General features: G+C 36.1%; 1 protein-coding gene across 3 annotated transcripts in view; it reads left to right on the top strand.

Moving 5' to 3' along the window:
* The window catches only part of ZDHHC17 (zDHHC palmitoyltransferase 17), a 128,662-nt gene extending 117,136 nt beyond the window's left edge, over positions 1–11,526 (top strand). For 2 of the 3 annotated variants that reach the window (XM_073327711.1, XM_073327710.1), the window contains 2 exons: positions 6,170–6,264; positions 8,383–11,526. In XM_073327711.1, coding sequence (XP_073183812.1) covers positions 6,170–6,264; positions 8,383–8,521 — 234 coding nt within the window. In that variant the 3' untranslated portion in view covers positions 8,522–11,526. The remainder of the gene's footprint in view (positions 1–6,169; positions 6,265–8,382) is intronic. The other variant, XM_073327709.1, reaches the window with a different exon arrangement.
* Positions 11,527–13,188: the final 1,662 nt, after the last annotated feature.

The raw sequence follows: 13,188 nt of genomic DNA, 5'->3' as shown, positions 1-13,188 counted from the left end.
CAAGCGATTAAAAAAATTAATTGCGTTGTTAAACAATAATAGAATACCACTTATTTAAATATTTTTGTATGTTTTCTACATTTTCAAATATATTGATTTCAAATACAACACAGAATACAAAGTGTACAGTGCTCACTTTATATTTATTTTTAAAACAAATATTTGCACTGTAAAAAACAAAATAAATTCACCTAATACAAGTACTGTAGTACAATCTCTTTATCATGAAAGTTGAACTTACAAATGTAGAATTATGTGCAAAAAAAACCCCTTCATTCAAAAATAAAAAAATGTAAAATTTTAGAGCCTACAAGTCCACTCAGTCCTACTTCTTATTCAGCCAATCGCTCAGACAAACAAGTTTGGTTACAATTTTCAGGAGATAATGCTACTGGCTTCTTGTTCACAATGTCACCTGAAAGTGAGAACAGGCATTCGCATGGCACTGTTGTAGCCGGCGTTGCAAGATATTTACGTGCAAGAAGTGCTAAAGATTCATATGTTCCTTCATGTTTCAACCACCATTCCAGAGGATTTGCATCCATGCTGATGATGGGTTCTTCTTGATAAAGATCCAAAGCAGAGCAGACTGAAGCATGTTCATTTTCATCATCTGAGTCAGATGCCACCAGCAGAAAGTTGATTTTCTTTTTTGGCGTTTCAGGTTCTGTAGTTTCCGTATCAGAGTGTTGCTCTTTTAAGATTTCTTAAAGTGTGCTCCACACCTCGTCCCTCTCAGATTTTGGAAGGCACTTCAGAATCTTAAAACTTGGGTCGAGTGCTGTAGCTATTTTTAGAAATCTCACATTGGTACCTTCTTTGCATTTTGTCAGATCTGCTGTGAAATTATTCTTAAAATGAACATGTGCTGGGTCATCATCCGAGACTGCTATAACATGAAATACATGGCAGAATGCGGGTAAAACATAGCAGCAGACATACAATTCTCCCCCAAGGAGTTCAGTCACAAATTTAACAAACACATTAATTTTTAATGAGCATCATCAGCATGGAATGGTGGCCAAAGCATGAAGGGTTATACGAATGTTTTGTGTATCTGGCATGTAAATACCTTGCAACTCGGGCTACAAAAGTGCCATCCAAACACCTGTTCTCACTTTCAGGTGACATTGTAAATAAGAAGCTGGCAGCAGTATCTCCCATAAATATAAACAAACTTTTGTCTTAGCGATTGGCTTGACAAGAAGTAGGACAGAGTGGATTTGTAGGCTCTAAAGTTTTACATTGTTTTGTTTTTGAGTGCAGTTATATAGCAAAAAATTTCTACATTTGTAAATTACAGTTTCCCGGTAAAGAGATTACACGATAGTCCTTATATGAGGTGAATTGAAAAATACAGTTTCTTTTGTTTATCACTTTTACAATGCAAATATTTGTAATAAAAATAATAATATAAAGTGAGCACTGTACACTTTGCATTCTGTGTTGCAATAGAAATCAATATATTTGAAACTGTAGAAAAGCATCCAAAAATATTTAATAAATTTCAGTTGGTATTCTGTTTAACAGTGTGATTAATTTTTTTTAATCACAATTAGGTTTTTTTAGTTAATCATGTGATTAATTGACAGCCCTAAAAAAACCCTGTGGCACAGGGAAAATATAGAGGAATAAAATAAATTTAATTTGATATCAAAATAAATTATAGATGCAATACTGTACTACTTGTATTATTCAATTTCATCTTAATTTAGTAAAAACATTCATCCTTAGTTTAGCAGAAACTGCCACAGAATTTCCAGTTTCTCCTACTGGAGCACACAGATATGAATGGCTTTGCCACAGAAGTTGCATTTAGCTTGCAGCAGAGTATGTGTTGCCTACCCCTAGACTATAGGTTTGTCTACATTGGAAAACTAGCCCATTGCTGACAGTGGTTGTCAGTAGTAGGTCTTCACTGTCTCTTTTTCAACTCGTGTTTGCAAACTGTTTAATTGCTTGTGTAATGGGACAAAAATATTTAACACCATTGCAGAAGGCAGGAGTGAAACATGATTAAAACAGTTCAGTACTGTGAGTGCATACAAGTTGTGTAAGTCTGGTCTCAGTTATGCATTGTATAACTAACTGGACAAAACCTTTTCAATGGAATCTACACTAATAGTTAAACAGTTTCCAGCACCAGTTGAGGGGACCCATTGTTGTTAACTATTGTCAGCAGTGGTGATTTTCCTAGTACATATATAGTCTAAAAATAGTAAGTTGGGTCTACATATTGTTAGCTCAATGCAAAATTAGTTCAGGCTCTTGGCTGGTTACATAAAATAAAAGTAATAGAACTACAAATGCATATAATAAAGAAATAAATTGTGTGTATTTGCTGTAGATCAGAGTAGTTACAGATGAGATCCAGTTTTGTAAACCTAACTTTACTCTTCCAAAAAAGTCTATGTATACATCTCTGTAAAGTACAATACAAAACATCAAAGTTGATATTATGCAGGTAATATTTCTTATACCAAGAACTATATTAGTTTTTCAAAGTCAATAGGTTATTTACGTATATTTTGGTATAGTTTGTGGAAAGGATGGTGGCAGTTATAAATCCATTCTTAAAGCTCTCAAAAATGATAATGGGAGGGTTGAACAGACATCTAGACAAGGAAAGAGCTATGCAGCTGTTCCATTGGGAAAAGAGTACTCCTGAAGGGATTCTGCGCCAAAAAAATTAATAATCCTGCAAAATTCTCCATATTTATTTGTCAAAATAATGCAATATAATCAGACCAGTTTCAATTGTTTTGGTAATTTATTTAAACTACAATACAGAAAAAAGTCACAATAACTATTCAACATTACCTGAACACATGAAAGATAAGTTACAAACACTTGGTAACTGATACCCTGCATTCCAGTTATAATCCTGGATTATCATTTAAATTACATTACAGAACACCAAACGGGGGGGGGGAAGAAAAAGTAGAATGTCATTTTAAATTGCTCAGACTTTCACACATGAAAGTCATTTAGCTTTGCTAATCATTGTCCTGGACCTGGCTGGGTACTTTGGGAAGTGCTTGGTTCTGATTGTCCTGACATTGTATTGACTGCTTGGTAAATATTTTATTTTCCCTCAGTCTTTTTTTTTTTTTTTATCGATAAGTAAAATAAATTCTGAGCTGTAATCTAACTAACTCCATTGTGCCACTTTGGCACAGGAAAAAACACATAGATCTTCCTAGCTGATTCCCTTACTGTCACTCTGGCAATGTAGTGGCCTTAAAACTTTTAGAGGTTTTATGCTCCTGGGGGAATTGTCTGAGAATGGGAACAGTTAACTAACAATAGGAATGTTAACAATATTACTGTGCAGGCAGGCTGCTACATTTCTGCCTCCAGGACAGTCTACCTCATGCATAATAAAAAGCCCTACCCCTCCACGCCAGGTGAGCCTTAGTAGCAAGTGAGAGGGACAGAGTTTCTCTCACTCGTTGGCAGGCACACACGCCTAGCCCCACCCACTGATGGTGATCAACGTCTCCCACACAGGCACCTCTTTCCCTCCCCAGTGATTTGCATGTCTGAGTCTGCTACAGGCACACTGGAACACACGCGTTGCCAGGGAAGAGGTGTATGTCCCCCTGCAGATTTCTTTTGCATTTTTCTGTGCCCGGGGGGGGCACAGAAATATGCGGACCATATAAATTCTCTGCCCCTAGAGAGGTGCAGAATTCTGTCAGGAGTAAAAGATGCACTATACTGAAACAATTTTCATGCATTTTGTGCGTTTTCCTCACTAAGAATCACTGAGTATTCACGTATCCCACTGAAATCAATGAATATGTTCACATAATATGTAATTCTAGAAATAGAATTAGATTCTTTGAATTTTCTCACACTAAAGATCTCTTGTGATCAGACATTTAGCTTTTCCTTTGAATGTAATTGTCAGTCTTCCTTCCCAGATACCTCATTACCATGTCTGACCAGCACTCTTGTAACACAGACTGAAACTCTAACCAATACCCAAAACAGTAGCATGGATGAACAATCTGTCTGAGTAGTCTTGGAATGAGCCAAACAGTTCAATATGTTCTGTGGGGGCTGGGATCTGTATTTCAAATGTTCCCATGTCTGCCCATCTAATGAGACCATTGTGTGTTTTGCACAATCTGTCAGTACAAAAGCCAAAGGAGGAAAGTTTATTAAAATATCCTAACAAAATCATAGGCCAAGTGTTTATAGTTAATGGAATTATCAACTACAGGTTTAGACAGGAAAATAATATTCAAATACATCACATTAGCTGTATTTTCCTTATCTATTCTAACAGTAAAGAACAAAGTCTTATCACAAGTCTCTTCACAAGGGCTTAGTTACCACTTCAGTGTTTCCCGTTATATCAGAAATAAGATCCACACTCCAAACTTTGAAGTAAACTATCAGGCATCTCAGCTTTTTCCTTCTCTCCTGTAACGATGATTTAGAGCAACCACGAATATAGATTCCAAGTTTATACTTGTGAACCAGGGCCACCACACTACCTTCCAGTGGGATTTCCTGCCCAAGATAAATGAGCCAGGGTGACCATATCTATTCAGTGTGGCTTCCAAACCAATATAAAGTACCAGAGTACTAAAGCAATGTGAACATACAACTTTCCAATGTGCCTTCCAATCCCCAATAATCCCAGGATCCATTAAACTCCATACATAAATTACTTTAGAATGGGATATGTTGGTAGATATTTCTTCAAATTCTATGGAACCTGGAAGAACACTTTTCTCACGGTGCCTCATGAAATGCTTTACACCCTTAAATGTGATGAAGACAAAGTTATTATAATTGTAGTATTTAATACTATTTACAAGGCAGAAAACATGCAGTGTAGGAAATATGAAAAATGAAACGTGCAATAACTTCATTATTAAATGTGTCCAAATAATTATTTTTACGATTGTGTGAAGGAAGATAAAAGGTAACTTAAAAGAACTTGCCAAAATCTGTTCTAAGAGATCCTAACTTGGCCTTTCTTAGGAGCTTTGTTCTCTGCTTTTTTAACTCCACAGCCCGTCTCTTGATTCCTCTTTGATGGCTTGAAAGTAAAGTTGACTGATCCCTTGGCTGACCATTCTGATGGGATCACTCTCCTATCATTTTTTACCACTCTCTGTCCTGTCTTCCAAACAGCTTCCTTATTCCCTGGAGAAGATTAAAAGACCTAGCCAAGATTTTCAAAAATGGTTTCCTAAAGTTAAACTCCTAAATAAGTGGCTTGATTTTTTAAAAGAGAATATGAGTACTCAGGAGTTCTCATTCATTTTTGAAAATCAGGCCTCTTCCTGGAGAACTTGGCCATAGGTGCCTAACTTTAGGCTTTCATTTTTTTTAAATCATGTCCTCTTTCTTTAGATACCTGTCTGTTAAAGGGACAAAACTTCAGTATATCCAGAAAAGGCAAGTAAACCTGAGTGTAATTTCCTGAATGCTCAGGATTCTCAGACCTGACTTGTTGATCCCATAACATGGGGCTGAGTTACCATATGACACTAAGAATTCTAACGTTTTAGCTTATGATAGTGCTCCTAATTGTTAAGGGAGTTCTACTACTTTTGTTTCCAGTGTTGCACATGCAATACACTACAGTAAATCCAGGCCTTGCATAATGGAAGACTTCTTCAGACTCCCCCTTTTTAAGACAAAATGGTGGAGTAGTTGCTGAAAACTGTTAACACTGCTTGAGCCAAGTGACCCATGCAGAAGGTGTTTTCAGCCCAATTTATTATTTCTTTTAGGGGAAAAAATTACAAAAATATCTCACAGTTACTTTAAATATCAGCGCCAAGAAGGAAGAAAAGTTGTTTCAAAATTGTTTAAGATAATTCCTAAATATCTACTATAATAAAAATAATTGCTTATCTTATTTATTATCTCCAATATAGATTATTAGGGATTTTTCTTCTGGATATCAAGATTTATTAAAAATGAAAACTACTACACAATTTGACACAGCTGGTTCTGTTCACTCAAGAAAGACTCGAATAACACAGGTGGTTGAAATGTACAGGCAGAGTGATGCAGCTTGCATTGTGTGTGGTCCCACACTAAACAGCCCTGTGGAGTTTTTTTTCCAGCCTTTCTCTCTCCTGGTTTGCCTTTAATTTTGGAAATTCTAAGTGTTTGTTTGCGTATCTCCCATCTTTTCTAGATATCTTGTTTAGGTATCACTACCAATGAAAGGATGAATGCAAGACGATACAAGCACTTTAAAGTCACAACAACATCTATTGAAAGCCCATTCAAGTAAGTTTATAAAAATGTGTAAAACGCTATTTCTCATATGGATAGCCAAACCACAAATGAACTTCACAACTGAATGCTGAAAACTGTCTTCCATATGCTGATAGGATCCCAAAATTTCAGTTTTTAAAAGCTGAATTTGAACAGCTATTTTTACCATAAGCTAATGTATCTGATTATGGAAAGTGACTTATAATTACTATTAATATTTCTAAATGAATCCAGCCATTGATGATTTAACATAAAATAATTTTTGCTCCCAGGAGGGTAATAGTCTTTCTCTTGGTAAAAAAAAATAGAAAGCACCTTCCTTGTAGGGGATGCTGCTATTTCACTAAGTTTGTTTTTGTGCTAGTAAAAGGACTTGCCTTCAACATTTCTTCTCAAGTCCCACCATGCAGACGAAATTAGCAAGTGAGACTAGTAACATGACTTCTTGTGGTCATGACCTTTCTAGAGATGCAGCACAGCCGCAATCAGATTTCTCTTTGTCTGGGGAACACAAGGCTGTGCCCAGAGCAGATGCAATGTATTGCTTTCCTCATGATTTCAAATTCCACATCCTGTAGCCATTTCTATCAGCTTAGGAGCTTTTAGAGGATGTGCTTCTTAAAATGATGAAACAAGTGTTTGAACTGACTAAATAAGCACTGCCTACAAGATGGAGCAAAGGTGTCAACCACGGTTTGTTTACTCAATGTCCTTTCAGGAATTCAGATATTCTCGTTGTTACTTCTGATCTTTCTAGTCTACATCCTGTTACCTAAGTTTTAATTTCCAGAAAATCAAGGCCTACTCATCTTCAGTGTAATTACAAGCAAAAAGAAACTTTCCGATGAAAAATCAATTTCCTTCCTGAGATTTTTTTACATATTAGAGACTGTAAAACTTTAAGAAATTGACAATAAGCTCTATGATGTAACAGCTGTTGGACTTGGAAGCTATCACTCTTGTCTAGGTCCACAGAGATGTGTATACTCTATATTTTGTAGTGTTCAGGGGTTCACACTGATCTTTGATCTGTAGCCTATGAACCACCACATAATCTGAAGACCAGTATTAATTAAATTGAAGGTGATCCTGGGAGGACAATCACTTCATATTCATGTCTGGCACTTCTTAATGATGCAACGATTCCTTTTGGATAGGGGACTTACGAAGTTATCCATGCCTTTGCCACTTCCAGAATGGAACCATTCTGCCACTTCCAGAATGGTTCCAATACACTCTGTGTGGGACTAGCTTTCAAGACTACTCTGAAACTTCAGCTAGCGTAAAATGTGGCCGCTAAACAGTTAGCAATGTTTGTGGCATGGAATATATTACACCTGTGCACTGCAGATTACCTTGGCTTCCAGTTCATCAATGGGTGTAGTTCAAGGTGTTGATTTTTGTCTATAAATCTCTAGATAGTTTGTGTCTTAGCTTCTTCATACTCTGTACTTTGGAAGCTCTTGTTCTCATATTTCCCTAAATTTCAATGTTATTTGTGGTCTTAGTGGATGGCACTGATCTCTGAACTTTGCTTTCCTGTTGGTTCAACAGAGCATGACCTTCAGGATGCATTGTAATGCCTGTTTTATTGGTTCAAACTATTTATTGCCTGTGGTGGGGTAGAGATTGGTTCCTGGTTCAGGAATTTCTCTTGAGCTGATTCAGTTTTGTTATTTTTGAGTTCATGTAATTTTACAGTCTATGCTTAGAAGTTGTAATATTCACATATTATAAAATGGAAAAAATAAAATAGGATTATCTGAGATTAAAGGCAGGATAATGCTGCAATTCTTTTTATTTAATGTTCTGTTGTTGCTATTGTTTGCTTTGTCTATCAAATATATTCTAGTAAGTCTTTATTTCCCTCTCATTTTTTCTTAACTTTAAGATAGGATGATGTCCAGTCATTGTTGTATAACCCTGGCATACTTGGGGAATGGCTGATTTAAGGTTAAAGAGTCAGTTGTGCTCTCAGAGATTCAGCGTCCACTTTGGGTTTTCTACATTTGGGGAACTTTTTGGAGAGCAAGCAGACATGGTAAATTTGGAGGTAGACAAACTTGCACTATGCTAAGTGAATTGTGATGTTACTTACTAACATATGTCGTCTTGTTTGTTTTTTTTAAGCCATGGATGTATAAGGAATATTATAGACTTCTTTGAATTCAGATGCTGTGGTCTTTTTCGTCCTGTTATTGTGGACTGGACAAGGCAGTATACAATAGAATATGACCAAACTTCAGGAGCAGGCTACCAGCTAGTGTAGCACCACCTTCGTCCTGTGAGCCTACGATATCTGAGTGGTGCCTGAAAATTTCTCTCTCTCGAATCCACATCCTTTGAACTGTAGCATGCTATGTGTAGGGCTAATGATGAATCTTACGATACCTTCTCTTTATCAGAGTTTTATTAACAAAGGTAAAAATGGACAGAATAAACTGCCAACCCTGATAAGGAAGAGGAGGAAGATCAAAAAGGGATTTTAACCATTCTTAACATGAGAATTATTCACAACAACATATTCACTGCATTTGTTGTTGGATTTTTTATTTAACACCTTTTACAAAGGAGCATGAGATTATTAAAGTATTGACATACCTAGTCATGTTGTGCTGAACAGAAATATTAATTTCCCAATTTGAATAATTCCACTGGAGCAAGAATCTGGAGTCTAAAACTAAATTTCACAATGCAGTCAGACTTCATTAAGATTGCTGCATTTAAGTTCCTGTAATGTGATTTTATATTGATTTTCTGTAGTATTATGTACATGGGAAAATGTGCATTTCAATACTGTGATTAAAATCATGTGGTTTTATTGGGGATCCACTGTAATGTGTTAAGCTTCGGAAGCAGGGCACATGAGGATAATATAATGTTCACAAATAAGTGTGTTACCTATATTTTATGGCTATCAGCAGTTATGGCCATCTGTTTCCGGTACAGTGAAATACTTGTAATAACCTTGTTTCGAGGTTGTATAGTCTGAAAATAAACAGTTGCACAAGTAAGTAAAGCTCTTCTGTCGAAGTTAAAGCCCTGCTTAAGTGCATGATATACCTTTTAAAAATAGACCACAATATATACTATATGATATTCAGCAAAAAATAAAACAGAATTTAATTTGATATCTTTGAACAAATGATATAAGCCATTTAATACTAAGAGTGATCCAGTATAATATATTGCATAGTGACTGGAAAGGTTTGAAGAGAAGTTGTATAGGGGTACCAAAGATGTGAATGCAAAATCTTAGTAATGGAAAAGAAAGGTTTATAACCGTTTTAAATTCCATGTGATTGCAAAACAAATTGTGAAAACTGACTAAAACACTCATTTTCTTTGCATATAAAATGATTGAATCCAAGCTTAAGTAAAGTGTGATCTCTGTTAATAGCACATATGAATGGAAAAATCTAATAGGACATTCTGAAGAAGATGGTATGTCAGCAAGTCGAAATCACCCTTGAGATTTTTTTCTGTTAAGTTCTCACACTGCAAATATGTTTGAAAGGTAAGGAATGATCTGAAATCTCATTCCAAATGGGCTTTTTGTTTTTGAATGTGATGCACTGATTTTCTGTTATAGCGTTTTCCTATACTCATGGTGAATTATTCACTGTTTCCTTAACTATTGTTTACAGAGAGACTGAGACTTGGATTAGTTCTCTTTTAAGTGCTGTAGCAACCTAGTGGTTCGAGAAATCTGTGAAGGGAGTTTTCAGAGGGGACCTGAAAGTAGTTGATGAGACCACTGTAAAGAATGTGTATCTGTATATAAATAATTTATCAAATAGTTTTCTCTTTGTGAGTGCGTGTTAGTATATTTAAGGTTGCTCATTTCATTTTATCAACCAAAAAGTGTAGGAAGATATCTAATGAGCTTTTAGTGATGTTCAGTATTGCTGTTAATAGGCGTTATACCCTGCAAATTCACTGCATGTTTGATGCTTGGCAAAATTAGCATTCTCTGTAATATGCAGATTACAAGTATAAAAGCAATCTAGTGGTATTCCAGCCCCTTGCCTTAGTAAGAGGAGCAGTGAAACTGTAAATAGGTGATGTTCAGTATTTGCAAGTAGACATTTTTTTCTTTATCTGTTTCTTTGAACACAAGACACTCGCATAGTTTGCAAGTACCAGATATCAAGATTTACAGAAACGTAACGTTAGTGTACTTGAACATTTAATGCTGGGGGAAAAATCAACATTATCTTTTATACAATATTTGGGAGGAGTTGGTTACAGGGTGGCAAGAGGTTTGTGCCATTTTGTCAGAATTTAGAATTATAACAATTATTCTGTTAACATGAACAAAAACAAATGACACCATTATTCATCTTTTTAATTTCTAAATGGGAAAAAAAGCAGGAATAAGCCTTCAAAATTTCATTACTTATTTTATAATCAAAGGTAATGTTCTGCACCTCCAGGAAAAACTTTTTTCCCGTTTCTATTTGGGGTTGGCTGACATAAAGAACTTCAATCAATTGACAGTGTTTAGTAAATACCTTTCATAGCACCAGTCATCTGATGTTTAAAGTACATTATTATTTTAGTTGTCCAATTAACTAACAAAGTCTGTGTACCAGAATGTTTGCAAAACAAGGGTGGACTTTGGTGGTAATATGAGGTTAATTTTGCAGTTTTTAATTGAGCATAGCTCCCTAGTGGGAGTTATGCTTCATTATGCTTCATTCACAGTTTGGCTAATAGAAAATATAATAGGTTTAGAATCAACTTACAAATGTCCTGGATTTAGGGCATATAAATAATTCTAATACAAAGAGTTAATTATCTTGAGGAATACTGAGACCTATGACCTGAAACCATCAGAATGGGAAAAGCCATCTTTGCAGCCTTTTTCTGTCAAGTAAACTATTAAACTTACAATTTGCGTATTACAGCAAAACTACATCACTTCCAAAACTTCATGAAGCTGATCCAGACTGAAATCAGATCAGCTTTATCTCATCTAGGTTGAGTAAATGGAAATTTTGTCTCAGCCCTAAACATGTGCTGTTTCTTTGCAGGTTTCTGTGTTCTTTGGTGTCCACCAGATTTTCTTTTTGAAAATTAATATGCATAAAACAGCATCATTACATTTTAAGCTTATGGATACATTGTTTTGTATTTTATTTATAACTGTGCCAAGTATCATTTTACTACTGTCAGGATCTTGATGTATTACATGGTGAACAAAAATCTGTAAAATGTTTAATAAATTAGCTCTCCTTACATAAATTAAATCTGTGAAATTTTTGTAAGTTATTAATCAAATAAATATTGACTCTTAGTTTCAGTGTTTGTCTTGACTTTTTGTGTCACACTAAGTTTATTCAATAAGCTGTCTAGCTCCATCAGCAATATGGTTGAACAGTTGTCTCATGACAGGGTCTAAATGAACTTATGGTGCAGCACAACACATTTCCAGATGTTATTTTGTCCAATGTAATTCTGAAGAGAGGATAATATAATTGTTTTCTACAGTGTTTTGAAAAAGAAAATAGCAATATCATAATACTGTAATATCTTGTATTTACTTTCGTAGCACCTTTCCAAAAAGATTCCCAAGTGTTTTACAGATAGCATGAGCCAAATTCTGTACTAACATAAACATTGGCACACCTCTCTTTTCATCTGTGGGGTTGCATCAAGTAAATTTGCTCTGTGTTTTAAAATAAATACTATCCACCAATGAATTGTATCATTCTCTGAAGTGGAATATGCTGGCAACACACCATTCCTGTTTTTAGGAAGAACTGGGTTCTTTTAATAATTTAACTTTGCAGAGACGGAAAGTAAATTAGAAACTTCCCCTGCTTTTGCTTATAATAAATAATTTATAATAATAAACCCACCTATAATAAAGACTGGAAACAACTTTAAGGGCATCTTTGGTTCAGCCTCACTGGTAGATACAATAACTTGTTTTCATTCCTGATGTCAGATTCTGAGAAGACACAGAAATTAGTGGCGGTCTGCATCTCTTCTCACATCAGTTCTTCTCACATCCACTGGGCCTGATTCTTGTGTATATTGGGGCAACTTTGTGCCACTCTGCTAGCACAAACATGCCCTAAAGCCAGCTTAGCCAGCCACTGGAATTTAAGTGCAAAGTTGAGTAGCAGATTAAACACACCCCTGGCTCCTGAATGTGAGGACATGGAGGAGAGAAATGGGTATGGCCCAGACTTTCTTATGGTTGCCAGATCCTGGACTGACAGAATAGTTCCTTGAGGCTCCTGACAGACGCATTAAATTTGCCCAAGATGTTGTCATTTATATCAGGGACCAAACTAATGCTGGGATGGACCTTGGGATCAGCACAGTGCAAAGGTAGCTTATGACCACAGCCAAGCATTTGACACACTGACTGAAATGCAGTTAGTCCTGTTTTCACTAATATGAGATGAGAATTGGATCGTGATATCAGTTGATCAAAAATAAAATAGAAGGGGTAAATTAGTGTAACTTGCACTAGTCAGGCATTTTAGCAGATGAGCAATATAAATGTAATTTACACTCTGCAGCAGCAAAAACAAGGTGTGAAACAGAGGATGGACCGTGCTGTATCTTCCATCCTCCTGTTCCTGGTATACCTTTATTCCAGCTAGCCTGCATGTGTTACACATGTGTAACATACCCCAGGCTGGATTAGCCCCTTAGAATTGCACATGGAAGGGACCCTCTCTGCACTGATCTTCCCATCCCACAGGGAAGAAATGTAAAGACAGCATCTCCAAGGCAGTGCACTCCCCCTTTTCCTTGGACCTGTTAGGAGTAGAATGGGTTGGCTGAGGCTGGGGCCAGAGCCTGCCTTGTGGTCAGGGAGGAGGAGGTATATTGTTCTTGTACGAGCTCTACGAAGATCAGGGAGGAAAGATAATGACCCTTCCTATCATAGGGCACTCTTGTGGAAAGTCCCATTTT

The sequence above is a fragment of the Lepidochelys kempii genome, chromosome 1 (assembly GCF_965140265.1).
Source record: "Lepidochelys kempii isolate rLepKem1 chromosome 1, rLepKem1.hap2, whole genome shotgun sequence".
Lineage (NCBI taxonomy): Eukaryota > Metazoa > Chordata > Testudines > Cheloniidae > Lepidochelys > Lepidochelys kempii.
The sequence above is the reverse complement of the archived record's forward strand: the minus strand, read 5'-3'. Positions and strand labels throughout refer to the sequence as shown.